Genomic DNA, 24,710 nt, shown 5'->3' with positions numbered 1-24,710 from the left:
TACATATTTTTCTTTAAGCCAAATTAATATATTTTTTATAAATATTTATTCATGGAGTCTTTCGTTAAGGCATTCACATTTTGTTATTGTCATACCAAGACTTGCAAGTCACCCAATCATGCCAACATCATTATTAAATATTTAGATTGTAAAATCCCGCCTTTAAAATCATGTGTATAACCACAATTGAGTTTTTCATAACCATTTCAAAACATTCTCATAATACTATACGTTCAATGATACATAGAACGAAAAAACATCTATGTTTCTTATGCATCTCAAAGGTTTCAAGAGACTTAAAATCATGACTTAGAATTTATCCATTTAACATTTAAATTTCAAATCACAGAGTTATCACTGTCGAATAGTCATTTCATCTCAAACCCCACTTAAAGATTTAAAAATCATTCACAAAGAAAAGAGAAATTATGTATCAAGCTTTCATCATAAAATCTTCAACCCCAATTCAATTCACCATTAAAATATTCATAAATAATAGTTAAACTCACAGTTTATGATAGTAATAGAAGTAGGGAATGTTCAACATATCTTTTTAACGAAAGAATCTTGAGGAAGCAAGAGATTTGAGTCTTGAACTTGGAACCCTTGCTTCTATAGCTTCTTAGTATTTTAGGGGAGAGTAGAATGTGTTTATGAACAATGAAAGTCGTATTTAGGCACTTAAGAGTCGTTTAGAATGAATGGGGTTAAGTGTAAAAAGACCCACACCCCCTTAAAATAGCATTAAAATGAAGTCCAGTTGACGAATTGGGGGGGAGGGGGGGTGCAGCGCATGCCACATCACGTGGCCCACCCCGTGCGACGCACGCCCATCGCGAGGCAATACCCCCTACGGCGCATGGCCATAGCGGGTGCGAGGCAGTAGCTCCTCGTGCTAAGCCTAGCGATGCTAGGCCTAAGCACGGCCTCCCCCATGCGACGCACAGTCAGTTTCTTCACTCTAAACCTTCCCCAACACATCGTATCTCACCCCTATTCGATTTTTACTGAGTCTTTAGTATCATATAGGCTCGTTTTTAGCTCTAAATGGATGTCCAAACATACGAGGCGTTACATCTTGCTTGCCTGCAGATGAAATATTCTCTAACAATGTGCATCAGCATTTTCATTCCAGCAAAACCGAAAAAAATATCAAAGATGGCATATGTGCTGCATATAATTTCATTCTCATTCGATTTCTTCGAGATGTCTCATTTAAAGTGTTCAGTGTAACAACTTTTGAAGTGATTGCATTTTCGATATGCAATATTTCTTTTAAACTAAATAACCAGCAACCACATCACCAAATTCTGAGGCAATGCACAATTGTCGTATTGCATCTTGCTTCGCCCTCGAAAATCCTAAACCCCGAAAATTCTAGTCTTAAAGATGACAAAACTGTACAACAACATACCCAGTGTATTCCCACCTAGTGAGGTCTGAGGAGGGTAAAGTATACGCAATCCATACCACTACCTCAGGTGAAGCAGAGATGTTTCCGATAGACCCCCGGCTTAGAATCAATAACAATATAACAGACACAATACATAAATGCATATAAACTTGTACAATATTCAAAATAAACTAACACTAGCCACAAGATAATACTAAAACTAGAAGTCTGAAATCATAGACAACACTTAACACCTACGAACAAGAAACTTCAGACACAAATACTGAACTCTCCTACTGTCACCGACACCCTCCCACCCCCTAACCCTCTACCCTACTTCACATTTTCCACACCTTCCTATCAAGGGTTATGTCCTCCGTAAGCTGTAACTGCTCCATATCATGTTTAATCACCTCCCTCCAATATTTCTTCGGCCTACCTCTCCCCCACCTAAAATCATCCATAGCTAGTGTCTCACACCTCCGCACTGGCGCATCAGCACCCCTCCTCATCAACGTAACCTCACTCTATAAATAGTAACTGATATAATAAGGACGTTTTATTCAAAAAGAATCAGCTTAAAGTCTGTGAAAAAAAAAATATGCATCATTCATAAAAGGACTTTATATAAAACCTATAAGCCCCTAATGTTACTGAAATTCAAACAAAACCAATACCATGCACCATGTGTCACAGAACACAACAGGTGATAAATTACAAGATGTAACCAGTTCTCAAAGGAATCGCATTGACTTCTAAATGCCGGAGAACCTGTGTTTTGGGAACTCATTGACTGTTGAGCTGAAAGTAGATGCACAAAGAGGAAAAGTTCGTGAGCCAACTATTGCACCAAGGGATAGCACATGAGACTAAAGTATAAAGCAGGCTCCTTCCTGTCAATTAAATGCATCACGGCTGTAATACTGATCCAAGGTCTTTGCTGGGATACGATGCAAAAGCTCACGGGGGAAGATACGAAGAAGTGTCCAAGCTAAATCCAGCGACTGGAAAATATTGCGGGTGTCATAAGCTCCTTGAGAGACGAACTTCCTCTCAAATTTGTCAAGGAATTCCAAGTAAAGCTGTTTAAACGAAGTTATCTCATCATTTGAATTACTGATAACCTAGGCAAAACATAGCTCAAAATTAATTAAACAAAAGGACTTTTTCTCAAGCAACATACCAAGTCCTCAGAAGAAAGTGCTTCTTCTCCAACCACAGCTTTCATTGCCTGGACATCTTTTCCAATGGCATAATTTGCATACAACTAAAGGTTTTTAAAATCAATGCAAAAGGGGAAAAATAAGCAACATTAACAGAGGTAAAAGGTAACACCTCTCTTTAAGGTATGAAGATTAATCAAGCAACAAAATATATTTTTTATCGAAAATTAACTTACCTGGTTGGATACATCAGCATGATCCCTCCTAGTCATACCCTCACCAATGGCACTCTACAAAGAAACTTAGGGGTTAATCGGAATAATCACATGTAAGGCTTCCACATGTTTCCGTTAAAATGATATGACAGAATATAAAGTAAAGAGGTCCATGTGCTCACCTTCATCAGCCGAGATAAAGACGGAAGTACATTGATCGGAGGATATATCTGTTACAATTCAGAACAGAAAACAAATAATCTTTGAGACATTTCTGTTCAATGTCCAAATGCTATCCAAGAAGCAAAAACATTCAATAATAGCTAGTCGCAATAATGGCAATCTTCTGTAGCACTCTGAATCGGCAATTATCCAAATTTAAAACTTGAGTTAGCAAACAATGCAGATGTCTACATTAACTGGGTACTTTACAGTCATTCTTGCATATATGTTGGACGCACTTGTCTGCTAGTGAATGGAAGCAGTACAAACGGTGGATAATCTACTGGAAAGTTGAGTCCCTTTTCATTTCACTAGAATGACCTTAACTTCCCAAATAAAATTGTACATGTTTTTCTTTTTCAGTAAGTCCTTTTCACTTGATGGAAATAAGGAAATATACTCTGATTTAAGTTGGAAAAATTTTACATGTAATATGACTAAACATATTTCCATAAAGAATATGTGTGGGCATACTAGGAGAGATAAGACTAGAAATATATGTATGAGCTTCCAGCCATGGCCGACCACCTTCACATCATTTCCAACCACCAGCCGTCAAAACTCCATAGCCCATCGTTGTCACTGTCCAACCCCTTCTCCATCCTCTTTTTGATTTAAACCATCCAATACACCTGGCTAGGTTGAAGCCACTGCCAGTCATACCAACAATGGTGGTTGGTTGACGGGGTATGATGGACGTAGCAGGTGAAGGTTGAGGAATGGTCGGGTGGCTTTTCTTTGGGTTTTCTAATGGGTTTTCCAATGGGTGGGCTGGTCAGCGGGGTTAAGAATCTTTTCTTTTTCTTATTTTTTTAATAATTGTGGTGTCCAAGCTAGTTTGTGCGCACCTCGACTAATTCCACAGGATACCTGCCACCAACAACACTTCTTTGTTTATTATTTTAGGCATAATACATAAAATACACTCGAACTTGGCATCAACTCTCCAACTTCAAGAATGCACATCTAGACACCTCAATTTGGTCTCAACTAGCAATCAAACACTCCAACTCGTCCCTGTTATATCTCTTGACACCCATCGTTGACGTGGCATATAAAGTTTGGAGGTGCCTAGAAGATCAATTTGTAAGTTGGAGTGTTCAAATAACAAAGTGAAGACTAGTACAGATGTCTAGATGTGCATACTCAAAAATGAAATGTTTACTTGTCAGCTGAGACCAAGTTTGAGTGTTATGTATTATCTCGTTGTGTTAAAATAACCAACCTCTTACAAAATTGAAAAGGTGAACAAAACAGTTAAAGCAAAAAGAAAAAGAGGAAAATAAGAACCATGAGTGAGTTGCACTGTGCTTATTTGTGCTTATTTATAGAATATTTGACCAAGCTTTTGGGAAGCCATAAGTGTTTACAACAACAACAAACATACCCAGCGTATCCCACAGATGGGGTCCACTTGTAGCTTGTTTGGTACCAATAAAAGTTTAAACTTTTGGTACCAATAAAAGTTTAAACTTCACATATGAGTGGTTGATTCTGAAATTAAAAAAAAGTGAATGATTGAAGTTGATGACTCATGTTGTGACTTTTTTTATTTTTGAAACTGGATTCATGTTGGACTTTAACGTTCAGTATTTGGCTCTTTGTTCACTAATTAGTCTTCTAGGTTAGATTTGATTTTTTTTGAGTTGATGTGCTTCAATTGGGTATTCAATAGAGATTCCACTTGAATTTTGCATGTGCCATGTCTGATGAGGTGATTAGTTAAGTTCTTTAGTCTCTCTTATGGTGTAGAACTGGCCCTAAGTATGCTTCAAGGAAAAATCCTAGGATGCACTTGGTTTGAACTATGATTTAAGGCTTTCCTTGGAACAATTGAGCCTTTTTTGTCCCTACCCATTTTGCAGAATCACCCTGGTCAACTCTTTTGGGCCTATTAGTCTTTTCATTTGACAACTACATTACAAGCATTTTCCTTTTGTGATTACTCTTTTGATGCCCCGACCTTCCTGAGCACTTGACGTTACAACTAAGGCTAAAAGCCTATGTTTGGGGGAGGCAATGAGAACAATGTATTGTGGTATAAGGAAAAAAAATGAAAAAGGAGAAATGTGAATCAATAAAGTTTGATGTGGAATTGGAAAAAATGAGAAGCAAAAAGAAGTATGAAATAAAGGGGTGGCTAGAAGAAATGACAAACGGGTGACAATGAGAAAAGGGTAAGAGTTTTGAAAAGGATAATGATTAGAAGTGTGAAATTTAGTGCTTAGGCAGTATAGTTACTCATTACCCATATTGATCCTAACTCCAACCAAAAGTCTGCATTACATTCCCGTAAGTCCAAAATGACTTTGAGCTAGGTGCACCCAAGCTAGCATTTGGCCATAGATTCCCATATATTTTTGGCAAGTCATTTTTGTGTGAAGTTTCACCATGTCTGTGGCCATAGTTTTTGGGAAACATATTTTACTTTTAGCAGTTCCCAAAAAATGAAATTTGGCCCAAATACTAGTTTTTTCTAGTATTTGGGAATTAGGATTATTTGCCAAAATATTTGCCAAATAATGACTAATTGCATGGCCAAACATTATTCGCTAAGTTTTTCTCCAAAAGCTACTTGGAAAATCTATGGGCAAACGAGTTCTAAATTACTAGCAATTTGCACAAAGGACAAACCTATGCTACCACTTTTGGGCACTTGAACATCCTTATGAGAGTGTCTTAAATCTTAATTATTCCTATTTTGATATCACGCCTTTATCTTAAAATGCAAATGGTGTGAGTGATATTCTCTTTGATTGTGAAGGCACATGAAAACTTGAGACGTGAAGGCATTTCTTTTCTCAATTGAAATGCATGAACAAAAGAAAGTCACTATGTGAAGAAGTCGAGGCAACTTGTGAAGCTTTAGTTTCATGATTTGGATTGTTTACTTTAACCGATTTGGTATTTTGGCTACTGAATGCAAATGAAGCTTTAAGAGACTGCAATGATTAACATGATTTATATTTATCGTTGGTAACCACCAAAGCCGTGAAATTTATGTGTATATTGAGTTGTGACTTGGTTGTGGTTGAGCTTGATTGAATTTGGGTTGTGTGTAATTTTTCTCATGAATCTATGCTTGTGTTTGATTTTCATGAGGACAAGCAGAGGTTTAATTTTGGAGGAGTTGATAAGTGGACATTTTGGCCAACTTGTGCTACATTTTAATGATAAATTTGTGGCACATTTGTGAGATTAATTAACTGATAATGGTTTGTATTATATAATTTCAGGTTTTAGGAGCCATTAAAAAGCACAAGGATTAAAAGAGTTTCAAATACTTGAGAAAATTGACCACAAAGGCCAAAATTTGAGAAAAAGTAGCTAAAAGAGCAAAGGGAAAAAATTTGAGTCGGCTCCGGGACTCACCCACATAGCTGCCCACACGGCCTCAACCACGTAGCCTTGGGGCACACGGCCCATCAAGGCAGCCAAAGAGATGAACGGGGAGCTTCTGGAAATGGCCACACATGTTACGTGATCACACAGCTCAGCCACGTTGCTGAGGAGTGAGGAGAGGCATGTTTTTTACACATTTTTAGACGACTTTAAATAGAAACTAGGGCATTTTCTTAAGTCATCTTGGTACTTTTTGAGCTAAGAGAGCCTCCATAGATAACGTTAGGAGGATTTGGCAATTCATCGCCATAGAATATGAAATTTCTTACTTAAGTAATCTTTAGTTATGACTTTCTTTTCCTTTTCTCTTGTATTTTCCATTTCTAGTATGAATAGCTAAATCGGTGGGGTTGTAGCTCTCATGGAATTAATGTGAATGAGTATTAGTTTATTGATCTTAGGTAGATTTATGCACCTAATTGTCATTATCTACGCTTGGTTAGCTTAGTTTTGAGGACTTTTTGTATGCGTAATGAGTTGATATTCATATAATTGAGCATCTAAGTGTTAAACTACTTGGTAATAATGTTTAAGGTGTGCTTAAAACAAGTCTGGAATCAAAACGTTCACCTAGAGTTTAGACGAGAAAACTAGTGCTTTTAGCTCGAGCTATGTGTTATTCTAGTTCATCTCGATGCATTCTATTGTGTTTTAAGTGCTAATTCATGGGGTTTGATGTTATAGGAGGCCATGTGAGATATTAAGAGTGACGTATGCAAGCAAAACAAGGTCTAATGATGCTGGAAAAGCAACTACGAAGTGAGGAACTCAAGGCCAAATGGATGGAGCAAACGGTGACAAAACCTGAAATTTCTGACCACTAGGGCGTGTCACGCCTTCTAGCCTTCAAGATAAGGGCATACCACGCCCTTGTGCACAAAGTGGAATGTCATAAAACAGTAAGCATATGCGATAAGGGTGTGCCACGCCCCTAATTGCAGATCTCCAAGGGTGTGCCATGCCCATGATGTTGTTCAAAATGGGCACTTAGTTCCCATTATAAATAGGACACTTCTATCTTGTTGTACACACCTTGGACTACCTATGGGGCTGAAAATACATGGGAGGAGGCTTCGTAATCTTTCCTTTAGTTTAATTTTAGTTTTTATACATGAATTTCTTAATTGCAATTCGTTGTAAATCCATGAGTGGCTAAACACCCTCATCTAGGGTTGAGGCCAAGAACATGAATACTTTAGTTTATATTTGAGTTGGTTTATGTTTATTATCATGTTTGGTTATTCATATATCCTTGTTATTACTATTCTACGAATTCGCGGCCCATAGGATAAACTTATATTTCTATTGTGAGCCCGGAAGGAGGAAGAATAGATTAGAACGTGGGATGTATGGAGCAGGATCTTAAATGTTCAAGGGATTGAAGTTAAGATTTGCATTTAGGATAGGAATATACCTAATTCGCCCCATTTGATTCATATGTGGGATGAAATATAAATGCGTTTAACTTAGTTCTCGCATTCCGGCTCAACGATGTAGTTGTGAGGCTAAGTTAGATAGACGATTAGAGGCTCGGAAGACCATAATCATGTTATCAACCCCATAAATCAACAACCAAGATAATTAACTAAACCAACAAAATTGTATAGCTAAGTAGGATTGTTCGTAGTGCCTTAACCCTGGATTTCTCCCCATTGTTGTTCAAGCACTTTATTTTATCACACTGCTTACGGTTACCTTTAGTTTTCAAATCTCAAACTCTTTTGGTTACACTTGCACTTGTTTAATCTTCGTAGTAAGGCTAGAATTAGATTGTTGTTGAGAACAAGTCCCTGTGGAATCAATACTTGGCTTTTAAAGGCCACTTTACTACTTAGGTGACCATGTACACTTGTGTGTGCGCTAGGACCCAACAAGTTTTTGGCGCCGTTGTCAGGGACTTGAAAATTGGCAACTGACTTACTTTTAGTTTTGCTATTTGGTTTTATAAGTGCTAGCAACTTGATCTCAGCTTCTAAATTTGCAGGTACAGGTTTGAAAAGTATGTAAGCTGGCAAGGAAAAGGGATTTGGTTGACCCATATCCTAAACCTGAGCGACATTTACATCTGTTGAGGAGAAAAGCAGTACTTCTTTATCGGATACCTCAAATTCAGCAAAAAGAAGATAATCTTGCATCAATGGCTGAAGATCCACCAGCCCACAAGACAGTTTGCGAAGTGCCAATTCCACTCGCAACTAATGTTACCCGTCATCCGTAGACCGAAACCTGGAGGTAGATTCAAGCTTAAACAAAACATGGTGCAACTATTTCTCAGCATAGACAATTCACAGGTCTATCACATGAGGATCCACAGGTCCATTTGCAAAATTTCTTGGAGATTAGTGACACGTTTATCCCCACTGGAGTCTCTACTGACAATGTGAAGCTCACTCTCTTCCCCTTCTCACTTTTGGAGAAAGCAAAGAAATGGTTGAAAGCAAAACCTTCAAACTCCATCACTACATGGGATGATCAGGCAAAGAAATTCCTCGTCCGATTCTTTCTATCCGGCAAGATTGCGAGGTTACACAGTGAAATCTTGAGTTTTAAGCAAAAGCCGGATGAGAACTTATATCATACTTGGGAGAGGTTCAAATATCTTCTCGGGGACTGGCCATATCACCAATAGACCAACGAGGTATTGGCCTATACTTTTGTGGAAGCAATAATCACTTTTTTCTTGCGTTCCAAATGTTTGTTAAAAGTCCTAGCTAAGTATAATAATCTAGTTTAGAAATAATTGTTCAATCATGCTTTTGTTTGAAGATTACCTTAGGAATTACCAAATTCTCACACTTATAGACATCTTGACACACCACACACTCCTGGTGGGCTCGACCCCAACCTTTGTTGGATTTATTATTGCTACATACTACATTTCATTTTGAGGTGTAAGATTGGATGTTATCAATTTTTGGGAAAGAGGGAAAGGAAGGTGTTTTGATAACATTCTATGTTGAAGTACTAATTAGTTATCCATTTTTCTGAAGCTTTGCTTGGGATTAGGGTAGAAGGCTAGTATGAGTTTAGGATGTTGTATCTTTTGTTGTAACCAATGTTTTGAAAAGCGAGAGGCGAAAAAAAGCGACGAGGGCTCGCTTCACAGAAGCGAAAAGCGTGAAGCGAAGCGCACGCTTTTTTCCATTAAAGCGCTATTTAGTACAAAATTTAAAAATATTAAACATGCATAAATAAATAACCAAGAGCTTAATAAATAACACAATCATTCAATACTCAAATTATAAAAAGAATAGATAGTCATAACAAGCATTCAAGCAAACTACTAAAATACTAAAAATCAGTCTTGCCGCTTGCGTCGTAATCAACCAACACAAATAGAGAAACCAACAATCAGAGCAAAGTTTAGCACTTATATTCTACATCCTATTCCTCAACAAGATCTCCAAACTCCTGAAGTGTCATCACACTATTATCTTGAACAATATCTTCTTCATCATCAGAAGCCTCATCAACAAGGGTTCTACTTGAACCCACTTTTTCCTTGCCCCTTAAAGTACTCCTCCTAAAACCATAAACACTTTCCTCAACACCACTTGCTGAAGCAACATGGCCATAAGTGAGATCTTCTCCTTCATATACTTTTTCATCTTCATGATTTGAAGGGACTCCCGTTAACCATTCATTTGCATCATCAACATTATCCAACATAATTAGATCAATGGTATCACAAGCATTGTAACGACGCACCAGTGTTGTGTTCTGTTGTATTTGATGAACACTAGATCATTGAGGCATTTCAACTCAAGCCTATTCCTCTTTTTAGTGTGAATCTGCACAAGTTGTAGAAAGTAATTAATAATAGTACTTAGGACAATTAAGATACTACTTAATTTTTAGTAATGTGATGTAGTTTCTCACATGTTCATACACGCTCCAATTCTCTCGCAACCGGATGAGCTACAAGTTAAACTTTGAACTCTAATAGCAAACTGTTGCAAGTTTGGGACGTTATGGCCATATTGCATCCACCATTCAACTGTAGAAGAATTATTTTAATAGTTAATAACTTATTAGTTAAGCTTTAAACACAATTATAAGTTGAAATGCTCACCTAGTGGCCTTAAGGTTCTAGCTCTAATGGCTGATTCCAATCCAAGTAGCCCATCAGCTTTCATGTATCTACCAAGCTCCTCCCTTATTTTGTCTATCAAAGCTTTATTTGGGACCATCCTTTCAAGACATGCATGATATCCCAGCCACACTTCTTCATCCAAATCCTTCATCTCACTATTTTTATAATAGAGCCCGAGGTTCAAAATATGTGCCGCTGCATGCAAAGGTTGATCAAGTTGATTCGTCCATCTTGTATCAATAATTTCAAAAACCTTCTCATATTTCCTTTTAACATAATCAAATGCCTTTTCAATACTTTCTTTTGCTCTATCCATGGCTTCATAAATGTAGCCCATTGGTGGTTTTATCTCTCCATCCACCAAACGAAGTACAGTAACTAGAGGACCACCAACTTTAAGTGCTTTTACAGTGTCATTCCAAAAAGATGGACTAATGATGTGTCTAGCAACTTCTTTCCCAAGAGCTTAGAGGTGTGCATCGGTCAGTTCGGTTCGGTATTACATATTACCGGTTCGGTTTATCGATTTTCGATTTTTAAATATGCTAAACCAATAACCAAACCAATAAGATATTTTTTATCGGTTTTCGGTTTATCGGTTTTTAGTCCTTTAACGGTTTGGTTTTCGATTTAACCGATAAGAAAATACTCATAAAATAGAAATAGTAATAACTAACATGAAAAATAATCGAATCTTAGCTGCAAACAAAAATCCTACATAATGTGTTTTAATTTACAAGAATCTTCAAGTTTGAACTAAATGTTGTTAGGAGAAATTAAAAGTTTGTATAATTGAAATAATAGGTTTGTTAATTTGTAGAGATTAAAGAGAAATTAAGAGAAATATCTAATAAGTCATATATATATACACACACATACACACATATATATATATTCTTATTGGGTTATCGGTTTACCCAATAACCCAATAAGAAAAAATCGAACCGAACCAATAACCCAATAATTTTTTTTTATAAAACCATTAAGAAACCGTAAACCCAATAACAATAAACCAATAAAATTTTTATCAGTTCGGTTTCTCGGTCAGTTCGGTTTTTGCACAGCCCTACAAGAGCCTCCTTTAAATAGATACTCGCATTCCATTCATTTGACATGAACAAGGTTCGCAAATTTTTCTTTTGTATATAAAAACTATACAATGTCAAAAAAGTTGTTGCAAACCTTGTCTTCGCAGGTTTTACCAGATTGGTTTGTGTATCTCCTCATCATGTTCAACAATAATGCCCTTTGACTGATATAAGAATGAATCTTAACAGCCTTAGCAAAAACTGTTCAAAAAATAGATTTAGTAGTTAGTAAATTAAGTATGCATAACTGACATGAAAATTGAAAAAGAAAACTAAACCACTTATTCACCTGTAGAATATGGGGCTTCCTTGAAAATGTCACCAAACATTAAGTTTATACAGTGAGCAGCACAAGGAGTCCAGAAAATATGCGGGTACACTCTCTTCAACAATTCACACGCTTTCTTATTCTCACTTGCATTATCAGTCACAACTTGCACCACATTTTCCTTCCCAATTTTCAAGATTGTATTCTCAAACAATTTGAACATTTTAGTAGCATCAGTAAGAAGAGTCACTAGCATCATGAGATTCAAGGAATACACTCCCCATCGGAGAATTCACCAAAACATTGATTACCATTTTTCCATTTTTGGCAGTCCATTTATCCATCATAATGGAACATCCATAGTTTTTCCATTGAACCTTATGAGCCTCCACAATCTTATTTGTTTTCTCCACCTTATTTTTCAGACAAGGAACTCTAACTTCATGATACGTTGGGGGCTTCATTCCTGGACCATATTGGCCTACTGCTTCAATAAATTCACCAAAATTCTCCGAGTAATTAACACAATAAAAAGGGAGGCCCGCGTCATACATCCACCTTGCAAAAGCAAATACGGCGCGGTCCCTTACGATCTTCCTAGAAGATGCTAAATCAATAGCTCTAAGTTTTCTTTTTTCATTGGGTAGTTGTGGGAAATAGATATCTATAGAACCTTTAACATTGCTAACGGTGAATGATCCACTCCTACTAGTTGCAGACTTCCTTTGGTATTTTGAAAGAGGCCCCATTGGCATATTCACTTCAATTTCATCATTCTCAATTAGATCATCATCAACAAGATCAACCATTGCTACATCCTCATTTGAGTCTTAAGCTCATTTTTTTTTCTTCATGTACTCCTTCATTTCTTCCTTAATAGCATTCGGGACTTTTGGACATACAATGACATTTTTATAACCACCAATAAGATTTTTTTGTGACGAAATATTCCACTGTTATATATATTGTCACAAAAAATACATTTTATTCATGTGTTACTATTGCCTATTGCAATTCCATATGCCCAAGCTGGATCTCTTTTTTGCGCCATTGAGTAAAGAAATATACTACAAGAAAAAACAAAACAATAAAAATATATACTGATAAACAAAATTCAGATTACATACAGCCAAAAAAGAGTAAAAAGAAGAAAAAAAAATCTGGAAGTCAGATTACATGCAACAAAAAAAAAGTAAAAAAAAATACAAAGCTGGAAGTCAGATTACGTACAACAAAAAAAAAAGTAAAACAGAACTGGAAAACAGAGAAGAAGAGAAATAAAGACGAAGAAGAGGAAAAAAAAAACACGGATGAAAAAGCGTAATAGAGAAGAACAAAAAAATAGAAAACCCTAATAGGAGAAGAAGAGAAATAGAGAAGAAGAAGAAGAAGAAAGGGAGAAATAGAGAAGAAGTGCATACCTTCTGCAGTTGTTCCAGAAAAGTCGCAGCAGCAGCAATGCAGTCGTACAGTCACTTAAGGGTTTTAACTAAAATAAATTAAATAAAGCAATAAAACCCTAAAAAAAAAGATAATTAAATATCCACTTAAGCGAACTTTTCTACGCTTTTTTTGCTTCAGCGCTTCTCGTCTGGGCATAAAGCGAGAGCTTTTTTATCGCCCCAACACTTCAAGTGTACAAAGCGACCCATTGTCGCTTCTCTTCATGCTTTAAGCGAGCACTTCAGCACTCTTCACAACACTGGTTGTACCACTTGGTGTATCTTGTACATGGCATTATTGGATATGTTGATTTCTATGGTATTTTGTCCTTTGACTATTCCTTGGCTAGATTGTTTTATTTTGAGCATTGCTTCATTTTGAGCCGAGGTCTATCGGAAGCAGCCTCTCTATCTCATTTCTGCGGTAGTGGTATGGACTGCATACACTTACCCTCCCCAGACGCCACTGGGTGGAAATATACTGGGTATTTGATAAGACTACTGCTTTAGCATGTGAAGATACATGTAACTTAGTTCCTTAGTTTCAGATAGGATAGAAGCAGTTATCTATTAGTAGTTGTTACTTGTTAGTAGTTATCTATTAGTAGTTGTTAATGGTTATCTGTAGTAGTTATCTACAGCATTAACTACTTATCTTAGTTTCAATAGGAAAATCTGGTAGAGTTTTAAGAATAGAAGAAACATATTATCATTTTCTTTAGATTTGGAGATTTGTCCACTCCATACGGACTTGGTTATTGGTTAATATAGTGTTTAAGATTCTTGCACTTTCTTTAACCAGTAATATTTCTTTCTCAAACTCTCCTGCATCCTATTTTCTATCCTTGGTATCAGAGCAGTAAGATCTGTCATGGTTAACACACGGGCTAACGCTTCTCATAGCGAACGTATCATGTCGACTCCTGATCAAAGCAGCCAACAACTAACTACTATAGCAGCAAAAATGGAAGCCATGGATGCTGTGGTTGTTGATATGGCTGCATTAAAAGGAAAAAACATTCAGAATCAACAAGGAAAATCTAAAGTTTTACTGGACGAAGATAAGGTTGATAGCACTTGAAAGCATCAAGAAACTTATCGGCGTCCTCACACAAAGATGGAATTTCCAAAGTATGAGGGGGGAGATCCTAGAGGTTGAATTCTGAAAGCAGAGAAATATTTTCAAAATTATCAAACACCTGATGATTGTAAGGTTGATGTAGCTTCAATGTCTTTGGAAGGAGATGCACTAGATCTATTTTCTTGGATCAAAAGTGAGAAAACCATCTATTATTGGGATAAGTTGGTTAAAGTTATGTAAGAAAATTACGAACCCGCTGAGTTTCAAAATCTAGATGAACACCTGTGTGGAATCCAACAGACTGGATCAGTGTTTGAGTATAGGCAAGAATTTGCAAAACGGGCAGCCCATGTGCAAAACTGGCTAGAACGCTGCCTGCTTGGAGTTTTCCTAAGTAGGCTCAAAGAAGACCTTCGCGTGGACGTTAGGATTCACAAGCCTCGATCTGTGTATAAGACAATGAGTCTGACTTTAGAATATGAAGGAAAACATGGACCAAATCGGTCTATTAAGGTAACCGATTGGCCTTCTATAACACGGCTTTTATCAATTGGAACTTCCTCTCCAACGGTTCAAGAATCCTTTAATTTTCAGTCATCCCGTCAACCAGTATGCTCTTTTCAACAATCACCGCTTCCAAACACTAGTCCTCCAAATTCTGAACAACAAATTCACCGAAAAAAAAGCCTATGCTATCGTTGTGGAGACAAGTTTGCCCCAGGTCATCACGGCAAACCTGGAACGTTTGCATCTTTGGAGTTAATGCAAGAGGAGAACACACAGTCTCCTTCTTTTCGCCTTGAGGACAAGGGATTTTTCAAGGGTAATGCACTGATAAGACTGCTTCTTTAGCATGTGAAGATAATGTAACTTAGTTCCTTAGTTTCAGATAGGATAGAAGCAGTTATCTATTAGTAGTTGTTAGTAGTTATCTATTAGTGGTTGTTAATAGTTATATGTAGTAGTTATCTACAGCAGTAATTGCTTATCTTAGTTTAAACTGGAAAATCTGGTAGATTTTTAAGAATAGAAGAAAAATACTATCATTGTCTTTATATTTGGAGATTTGCCCACTTGAAACGGACTTGGTTATTGGTTAATATAGTGTTTAAGATTCTTGCACTTTCTTTAACCAGTAATATCTCCTTCTCTATCTCTTCTGCATCCTAGTTTCTATCAGTATGTGGTTATTGTTGTTGACCTGGAAATCCATCGAGGACCAAATCTAGCCCAAAAGCCCACGAAACTCAGGGATAATGGGTCTGCCCCTTCACCCTTCTCCTATTAAATATCAGGCTCATCAATTTTTCTTTTCTTGATCTTTTCTATTTCCCCTCTTGTACATTTCTCATCCTCTCCCTACCCTTAGTTTCCAAAAGTATGGTAAAAATCTAATCAGATTGATCGGATAATCTAGAGCTAATTTTAATAAACAATCTAGAGTTGGATGAAGTTTAGAATTTAGTTTCAAGCTCAGGAATTTTAGGAGACATTCTGTTTATTTGTTCCAGAGCTTACCTTTTAATGGAAGGGGCTTTTCTATAAATGTTAAGGCGAGTGGGGAAGGGGGGCATAACTTGAGGTTTGCTTCCCATCTGCAGGAACAGGGAATGAACCCACTCCTGCAAATGGTGACGTCTCGATTCCCATTAGTCGACTCATTCTGTAGGTAACAGGGAAGCTTATCCAGAATAATTTTCTCTACTTTGTATAGGATCATAAACCATTCTTTCCTATTGTCAAAAACAATAAAATATTTATCTTTTTTTATTTTTTATTTTTGGACAAAGAATCAACAACTAATAAAGATAGCAGAGAGCTTCGAAAACCCACTTTAGTTGGATCAATTGCTCATTTACTGATAAGATCTATGACATTCAGCAACGATTCCCGTTTAGAGTATATATGAGTACTCAGCCTCAAGCTATACAATACCTGTCGGTTATGAAGCTGTCGGTCTATATATATTTGTCCTTCAGTGATATAACCTGTAAGATCTGGAGTAGGATGTGTAATATCTGTTCAAACAACAGAAACTAGGGATTCGTAAACAAATATAACAGTGCAATCACAAGGAGAAGCAATAGCCAGAAATTATTGCTCGACTGTGAGTTACCATCATTTGGCATGGTTAGAATTGGAATTTGCGTGATGGAACCCGTCCGTCCCTCAATACGCCCAGCTCGTTCATAGACCGTTGCCAGATCGGTATACATATAACCAGGATATCCACGCCTTCCAGGCACTTCTTCTCGGGCAGCAGATACCTGTGGGAGGATGAGAATTATGGTCTTAGCTCTCAGTATTCTAAAGAACTCAGAACATCTGATGACACCATATAACCGAGATGTGCTAATATTAGTTCTAAAAGAGCTACATATTAAAGTTGAAAGGTCATGAGGTACACTTCATAAACAATACCTCACGCAGAGCATCAGCATATGAACTCATATCAGTTAAAATGACAAGAACATGCTTCCCACATTCGTATGCTAGGTATTCTGCAGTTGTCAAAGCAATCCTGGGAGTTATGATGCGTTCTATGGTAGGATCATTTGCCTGCAAGAAGTAAACATAGGAGATCACAATGAGCTTCACCTTAAAGAAGTGTTATTATTTCACAGAACCAAATATTCATGTGTTAGTCGGAGTTAAATCCAAGCATTACCAGGTTTAAGAAAAGCGTCACTCTTTCCATGGAACCGTTTTCCTCAAAATCACGTTTGAAAAATTGTGCAGTTTCCATGTTGACTCCCATAGCTGCAAAGACTATGGCAAAGTTGTCCTCTCCACTATCCTGAGAGATCAAGGAAGAGAGTGAGAATTATGTCAATGTGAATCCAACTCGATCACCAAAACATGGAGACCAAAATGAGTCACTCCAACTATTCACGCGTAGATTAGAGAAGTAACTAACACTCAGTAACAGCTTTCTGAAAAGATTTAAATCTGCTAAGTTTTTCCCTTTTAAACATATAGTTAAAGAACTTCCCAAGCAGGAGACAATGAAATTGCAGACTCGTATTTTGTTCTTCCTCATCTTGGATGTAATGTTGTGAAGTCCACTTCAATGCAATAATCTAAGGCTATCATGTTATATGACAAAAGTAAGATTATTAACACGGACATCAAAACAAGCATTTAGGCCTAGAAGACAAACGGAGTATTCAATGGCCATTTCAAGTAAAGTGGCATACTTCCTCTTCGTTCCATTTCTGAAGATAGTGTTCGACTGGGTACCGAGATTAATTCTTTAATTTGACTTAATTATTGTTTTAATGATAGTGGAGAAAAAATTAAAATATAATTGAAAATTTAGTTTGACAGAGAAACAACACATCAAAATAAAACATTTAATAATTTAACGAACTTGAACTTTAGAAATTTTGTAAAAGTTGTATAGGAATGTAATGGTGTCAAGTGGCAAAAACGGAAAAGAGACATAAATTGAAATGAGTAGAGTCAGTTATAAGAAACTACTACTAACCTCAAGAAGATCTTCAGATTTCTCCAACCTCTTCACTAGACCAGCTTGTCGGCAGATCTGAGCTGCGATTTCATTATGAGGAAGACCGGCAGCAGAGAAAAGAGGAATTTTCTGCCCTCTAGCAATTGAATTCATGACGTCAATTGTTGAAATTCCTGTCTGTATCATCTCTTCAGGATATGTTCTCTCACTGGGGTTGATAGAACTCCCTAAAATCGACATATTACATGTAGCAGGATATGTCTAGAAATATCATGTGAAAACCAAAGCTGAACTTGCTAGAACTAAGTACTTGCCAGAAATATCCCTGTAAGCCTCGGGTAAAATAGGAGGGCCATTGTCTATTGGCTTTCCAGAACCATTAAATACGCGTCCTAGCATATCCAGTGAGACCGGTGTCTTCAGAACCTGCAAACATTATGTACACTCTTAGAAAGTAATGATAATGATAAACCATAAGAAGCATAAAAGATATCTCCTTTAATAAAAAAATTGATAATACCCTTTATGAATAATATCTTTGTTGCAGGATACATCTCATTACTTACTTTTCTCCTCCATTGAGCAAATACAAAGTTATTGCAACATGATAATACTAACAAATTTACTGTTCTTGACAAAGACTTTTGCATGCCCTATACAACACTTTGAATACAAGAGAGGGATAAAAGGCAAAACAAAAGGAGACTGCATGTTATTGCAGAACAATGTTTTCCCAGTGGACCTTAAAAAGAATTGATGGAAATAAAGAGGACTTTCTACAAGTGATTTATGTTAATAAGATTTTATGGAACAAAAGTCATGAGAAAATATGAGTTATAAAATATAATGTACCTCCCCAGTAAACTGCACAGTTGTGTATTTGTTGTCAATTCCAGATGTTCCTTCAAAAACCTGGTAAAAACAAAAGAGGAAATGAGCATGCTATAGTAGATTCAATTTATTCTATAAGAATAATCAGAAGGTAGAAACTTAAAATAGATGAAATATTCCTCAGAAGTCAAATCTAGCAATAAGTGACCCTAAAGAATAATAGACCTGAACAACAGCTTTTTCCCCATCAACTTCCAGAACTTGCCCACGTCGAGTTGTTCCATCTCCCAAACGAATATTAACAATTTCCTGGTACTTAGGTCCCTGACAAAGAAACACATGTACACATAAATCTAGTTGCATTAACACAAAAAATACAATTAAACTACATTATGTTTGAAAAAAAAACAAAGTACATGATGATTACCTTAACTTTGTCGAGGATAACCAGTGGTCCAGCAACACCAGAGACAGTCCTATATTCTGCAATTCCGCAACATCAGAAACAGAGGTGGATCCAGGATTTTGGAGGTTTCGGGTGCCACAGTACTTTGAACATATACACATCACTATCATAAAATTGCTAATTTCTAATGAAAGCTGAAATTTGGCTCGTCGGTAGGGGATAATCAATCAAAAATCTGTCAAAACGTTAGCACGAGAAAAAATGCGATGAACTCCATCAAATATTTTGTAGATAAATTAGTGATTTTTGGTACTACACGTCTACGTTCAAAGCACAGTGGCATCTAAAACCTCCAAATAGGGCAAACATTTGGTCCATTTGATCAACTTTGAGCTTCAAAGGTTATTCATCTTCTCAATTTATATAGACAAATTAAAAAGAAAAAAATGTAACGATTATAATAACTTAGAGCAAAACAAATGCTTATCCAACTTGTGAATTATAGTATACTGATAAACATATGTTTTCACTTTTCAGTTCCATTATTAAGTGGTTATGACATCAGGACAAGTATACTTGTTACGGGGAGAGATGAACTTTTAAGTTCTAATATGGAAGAAAATAAGTTCAATTTTATTTTATGTATACTTTACACATGTGTTCATCGACCTGGAAAAGGAGTATGATAAAGTCCCGAGAAAGGTTCTTTGGAGATGCTTGGAGGTGAGGGGTCCCGGTGGCGAACATCAGAGCTATTAAAGACATGTACGATGGAGGGAAGACTCGGGTGAGGACGGCGGGAGGAAACTCAGAGCATTTTCCGATCGAGACAAGGTTGCATCAGGGATCGACTCTTAGTCCGTTCCTATTTGCTTTAGTGATGGACGTGTTGATGCGGAGTATTTAAGGTGAGGTGCCTTGGTGTATTTTATTTGCAAATAATGTAGTGCTGATTGATGAGATGCAGGGGGTGTGAATGATAAATTGGAGGTTTGGAGGCAAACCCTTGAATCTAAGGGGTTCAGGTTGAGTAGGTCCAAGATGGAGTATTTGGAATGCAAGTTTAGTGACTTGAGGCAGGAGGACGAAATGGTGGTGAGGTTGAACTCCCAGGATATTTGTAAGAGGGATAGTTTTAAGTATCTTGGGTCTATGATTCAGCGGAATGGTGAGATTGACGAGGATGTCTCTAAGCATATTGGAGCAGGTTGGATGAAGTGGAGGCTCGCCTCGGGAGTGTTATGTGATAAGAAGGTGCCCCTTAGGCTTAAAGGCAAATTCTATAGAGTGGCATTTTGTCCGGCCATGTTGTATGGAGCGGAGTGTTGGCCAGTCAAGCACTTCCACATCTAAAAATTAAAGGTGGCGAAAATGAGAATGTTGCGTTGGATGTGTGAGTTTACTAAAGGGGACAGAGTTAGGAATGAGATTATCTGGGAGAAAGTGGGAGTGGCTTCGGTGGAGGACAATATGCGGGAAGGAAGGCTGAGATGGTTTGGGAATGTGGTGAGGAGGGGCGCGGATGCCCCAATTCGTAGGTGTGAGAGGCTAGTTTTGGATGGCTTCAGGAGGAGTAGAGGTAGGCCGAAGAAATACTGGAGGGAGGTGATTAGACATGACATGGAGCAGCTTCAGCTTACTAAGGACATGACCCTAGAATAGTAAGGTGTGGAGGTCGCGAATAAGGGTAGAAGGCTAGTGTGGGTGTGTGGGTTGTAGAAAGTAGTCAGGAGAGATCTTGTGTAGCCGGGTTAGTAATCCTAGGACTGTGTCCATAGGTGTCTTTGGTATGTGAGTGTATGTTACTACTAGGTGGGTGTCCTATTTTCTTATTTCGTGTTGCTCTTATTTCTCGTATTTCGTATGTCTCTGATTTCTGTTTTTATTATTTCTTATTCCTTATTTCTGTTATGTCATCCATCCTGCTTCATATGTCATTACGACCGTGTTTACTATTCTTTATTTTGAGCCGAGGGTCTATCGGAAACAGCCTCTCTACTTCTTCGGAGGTAGCTGTATGGACTGCGTACATCTTACCCTCCCAATACCCCACTTTGTGGGAATACACTGGGTTTTTTTTTTGTTGTTGTTGTTGTTAAAGTGTTAAACGAAGATGAGACAAAAATTCAAGAATCAATTAAAAAAGAGTCAAACAACATTTAATGAAGAATAGTTGGTCAAGAGAAAAAGAAAAGAACCATAGAGAATGGAATACTAGTAAGTGTACTCGTATGTATCTCTATTCCTTCAGTAAGCCAAAAGTTACTACCTGTTATTCCTTCAGTAAGCCAAAAGTTACTACCTGTTGGTAGTGGGATTCGAACTCCCAGCGCTTAAAAAATTTAAGTCTATTGCCACTGGCACCTTTGCCTTATTTGTTAATAAAAGCGACACTTGATCCATTTGTAGTATTTCTTTGACATATATATACACACATATACATACAAAGTTTTAACCAAGCTTATGGGTCGCATGTCAATCCCCTGGGCCTTGGGCCTTAATAGATCTGCCTTGTTTAGAGATCACCATAAATCTTCTAAATGAAAATTTTAATCAAATTCTTGACGGTAGAGTCAATATTACTACAACATAAGATTGAGAGCCAGAAAATATTGTATTCATTATTGATGATTTACAACAACAACAACAACAAACCCAGTGTATTCCCACTAAGTGGGGTCTGGGGAGGGTAAGATGTACGCAGACCATACCGCTACCTCCGAAGAAGTAGAGAGGTTGTTTCCGATAGACCCCCGGCTCAAGCGTCATTATTGATGATTTCCTAAAATTTAATTGCATATTTCATTCTAGCATATAAGCAGAAGGTACATCACAGTCTATTCATGATTTATACTAGTATTTACCAATGAAATCCTCTAACTACAAAAACCAAGAAGTAGAAACTCCTCTCTCATTTGCACCTGAACTACTAAAAAGGAAATTCGAAGGGTCTTTGACTACCGTTCTCTCAAAGGTTGAAAACCTCTAGAGGCATTCAGCTCATTAGCCCTATATAGTATGTTTAACTTTGTCGGATACTGGGTCTGGATCATGTGCCGCTCCATGTGGGGTGACCCAACTCATATAAAAGAGATGAGTAAGGGAAGTTACAGAGAAGTTACAACCTGCCCTATCACTTATGAGTTAACGTGAAAAGGGATGTGGGGCAAGAATTTTTTATTTTTTTTTTGGAAAACTACCGCTTCTTTTGTTCTATTGCTCAAAGAATTTCTCTGGTTTGTTTTCTCTTATAAACACAAGAAGAGAAAAAAAAAACATTTAGTTTATGAATTAAACTTTGTTTCCTAGTATTCGAAGTTTGACTTGCGTTAACTTTCTTGGTGTTGAGTTCAACAATATCCGTTGCGTAATAAAGGTACAGAATTCATTGTTCTTGCCCCATAGTTTAGTCTTACATAGCTCTAGTTTATACCAATAGAATCATTAATAGATTTCACTCCGCAAAACAAAAGGTATTAAAAAGAAGAGTTGCGCATGAACTTACCCATTCCAACTTCCAGGGTTCCTTCCTCCATTTCAATAGCATTTTGTGCCACACCCATACTTAACCTGAATAAGAAAGCAAAAACGTGAACAATAATGCACCAATAATCAATCATCAACTATACCTCAATACCAAACTAGAATAAGAATTGTGGGTACGTTTGTGGCTATCATAAAAATAGTACTCCCTCTATCTCGATTTGTTTTTTTTAATAAGGTAAATAATTTTATTATCATTTGGGAGAACCCCACATACATACATTTGTTAGCAATTTTTACTTGTCAAAGGCCAATTTGACTAGTTTCCAGAGTTAAACAGGCTAGACTATCGCGTACTTTTACATTTTAAATATTCAAAAACTACACCAAAAATATTTAATTCACAACTATCCTAATCAAAAATTCAAAATACAACAACATACCCACTGTAGTCCAACAAGTGGGGTCTGGGGAGGGTAGAATGTGCAGGACCTTATCACTACCTCATAGGTAGAGCAGCTGTTTCAAATAGACCCTCCGCTCAAAAAAAAAAAAGGTCTAGAAAAGGACATAATGGAAGTACAAGAGACAACAAATAGTAACAAAAACAATATGATAGTAGTGGAACAGTACTACAACAAAATAATACTATAGTCAAATTACACGAAACAACAAATAGTAATAGGAATCGGAGAACAAGAAAACTACAACTCTCCTAATCAAAATGAGAAATAGGAAAAACATTTCAAAAGCAGGTCAAAGAACATTCAGTTTGAATCTCTAAAAAACAAAATCATGAATGTATATGCTCGCAACTCAATCAATCAACTATGCCTTAATCTCAGACCTGGAGAAAATTTGCTGCTAAATGTTAAAAAAGTCATAACATTATCACCAGTGATATGCCAAGAAATAGAACGGGTAAAAATTGGTTCACAGTTAATTAACACATGTATTTAATAGCAATAAGAATAAAGAAATGCCAAACCAGACAGTTCAAAAGGCATCAATAGACAATAAAGGACAAAATGTTAGAAAGATAACAACAGCGATACCGAGCAATCACGGGGAATTCGGAAACGAACCTTGAAAAGCGGTTAGTAAATAGAAAGATGAAAATTCAAAAAAATGGATCTGCAAAAAGGAGATTACCTTTTCCACACTAATTAAAACGGAGAAAAAGGAGAGGGAGAGAATTAATTAAAAACAAGATCCGGGGTGGTTGTGCGAGCCGGGGGGGGGGGGGGGGGGTTCTAAAGGAATTGAGACATACTGTATTTGCTTTTTCACTAGGGTCATTTGGACATGGAAGTTGCAAATTTTGTTTATATTTGAATTTTAAAAGTATTTTTCTTAATCAAAATGAAAAACTCATACACTCCGTTTAAAAAAAATATATCATATTTATTTCACGTGAAAAATTAAAATTATACTATTATCAAAAAAAAAATTCTTTTAAAAATTGATTAATTAAGAAAATAGGATATTCTTTTTTAAATAAAGGGAGTAGTTTATAAAAATCAAATATTTATTGATTAGAATTTAGATCAATAAATGAAAATTGAACATAAGTTGTACTAGTATAAAAGATCATGGTTGTTTTGATTCGATTGTTGATCAGCGTCGTTAGCAACCGTATCATCATGGTCATATTTTGAGAATATTTCATCACTTTTGGCATTTTCCGGCAAGAACTTTGTAACATTGCACAAGTTATAATTATGATCACCTTTGTGTCAATGTCATAGCAATTCGCCTCTTATCTCAGTATTTTGAATGGTAATTATTATTATTATAATATACTTGTATATATCTTAATGAACATAAAAAAGAAAAAGTAAAATACAGGACATGATAGAATTTATATCTTATATCTATATATTATAAAGTAGAGGACGAAGCACCACAATTAGCCCAGTGGCAAGCTATTGAGAAGCCACGTGGCAGTTTTAAGACAAAGCTTAAAGTATTGTAATAAAAAATCTAAAAATATTTGAATTTAAAATTTTTAAGTTTTTTAAAACAAAAAAACAAAGATGATCATTAGCTTATGTAAGACCTTGCAAAGTCCTAGTCATTTCAGTCTTTTATAGCATGCTAAAGAAGGTCCCAAACTTAGAAAAATTTTAGCTAAGTGCTGATACTTAGTCTCAT

General features: G+C 36.6%; 2 protein-coding genes across 12 annotated transcripts; both read right to left on the bottom strand.

The window, feature by feature from the left end:
- Window positions 1-1,934: 1,934 nt before the first annotated feature.
- LOC107845374 (V-type proton ATPase subunit B 2) lies at window positions 1,935-23,906 on the bottom strand. Of its 10 annotated transcripts, none has more exons than XM_016689662.2 (15): window positions 23,830-23,906; window positions 22,579-22,643; window positions 19,095-19,150; window positions 18,893-18,991; window positions 18,689-18,748; window positions 18,151-18,262; window positions 17,855-18,063; window positions 17,036-17,164; window positions 16,789-16,926; window positions 16,484-16,634; window positions 16,303-16,385; window positions 2,954-3,001; window positions 2,793-2,846; window positions 2,577-2,660; window positions 1,935-2,475 (listed from the first exon to the last, which is right to left on the bottom strand). In XM_016689662.2, the coding sequence occupies exons 1-15, from the start codon at window positions 23,853-23,855 to the stop codon at window positions 2,290-2,292; spliced, it is 1,500 nt and encodes a 499-aa protein (XP_016545148.2). In that variant the 5' UTR covers window positions 23,856-23,906; the 3' UTR covers window positions 1,935-2,289. The 10 variants fall into 10 exon arrangements, with proteins under 10 accessions (XP_016545148.2, XP_047254101.1, XP_047254103.1 ...); XM_047398145.1 differs by having other exon boundaries at window positions 16,303-16,364; window positions 23,830-23,870; XM_047398147.1 differs by having other exon boundaries at window positions 23,709-23,844.
- On the bottom strand, window positions 9,435-11,898 carry LOC107845375. Of its 2 annotated transcripts, XR_001666815.2 has the most exons (5): window positions 11,866-11,898; window positions 11,671-11,777; window positions 10,468-10,683; window positions 10,275-10,392; window positions 9,435-10,186 (listed from the first exon to the last, which is right to left on the bottom strand). XR_001666815.2 is itself a non-coding variant. In XM_047398154.1 (3 exons), exons 1-3 carry the CDS (start codon window positions 10,823-10,825, stop codon window positions 10,153-10,155), a joined length of 510 nt encoding a protein of 169 aa, XP_047254110.1. In that variant the 5' UTR covers window positions 10,826-11,123; the 3' UTR covers window positions 9,435-10,152. The 2 variants fall into 2 exon arrangements, 1 of the variants encoding a protein (XP_047254110.1); XM_047398154.1 differs by lacking the exons at window positions 11,671-11,777; window positions 11,866-11,898 and having other exon boundaries at window positions 10,468-11,123.
- Window positions 23,907-24,710: the final 804 nt, after the last annotated feature.

Source organism: Capsicum annuum, chromosome 10 (genome assembly GCF_002878395.1).
Source record: "Capsicum annuum cultivar UCD-10X-F1 chromosome 10, UCD10Xv1.1, whole genome shotgun sequence".
Lineage (NCBI taxonomy): Eukaryota > Viridiplantae > Streptophyta > Magnoliopsida > Solanales > Solanaceae > Capsicum > Capsicum annuum.
This window is presented reverse-complemented; position numbering and strand designations above follow the sequence as displayed.

Bases quoted from the DNA above. Each gene is read 5' to 3' on its own strand.
- LOC107845375 (XM_047398154.1), bottom strand. From the start codon at position 10,825: ATGGGCTACATTTATGAAGCCATGGATAGAGCAAAAGAAAGTATTGAA. The intron at 10,393-10,467 runs GTGAGCATTTCA...ATTCTTCTACAG, and splicing joins TAGAACCTTAAGGCCACTAG to TTGAATGGTGGATGCAATAT. The intron at 10,187-10,274 runs GTGAGAAACTAC...CAACTTGTGCAG, and splicing joins ATTGGAGCGTGTATGAACAT to ATTCACACTAAAAAGAGGAA.
- LOC107845374 (XM_016689662.2), bottom strand. From the start codon at position 23,855: ATGACCCTAGTGAAAAAGCAAATACA. The intron at 18,749-18,892 runs GTCTATTATTCT...TGTTTTTACCAG, and splicing joins GGGAAAAAGCTGTTGTTCAG to GTTTTTGAAGGAACATCTGG. The intron at 3,002-16,302 runs GTATTGTATAGC...GAATTGTAACAG, and splicing joins GACAGCTTCATAACCGACAG to ATATATCCTCCGATCAATGT.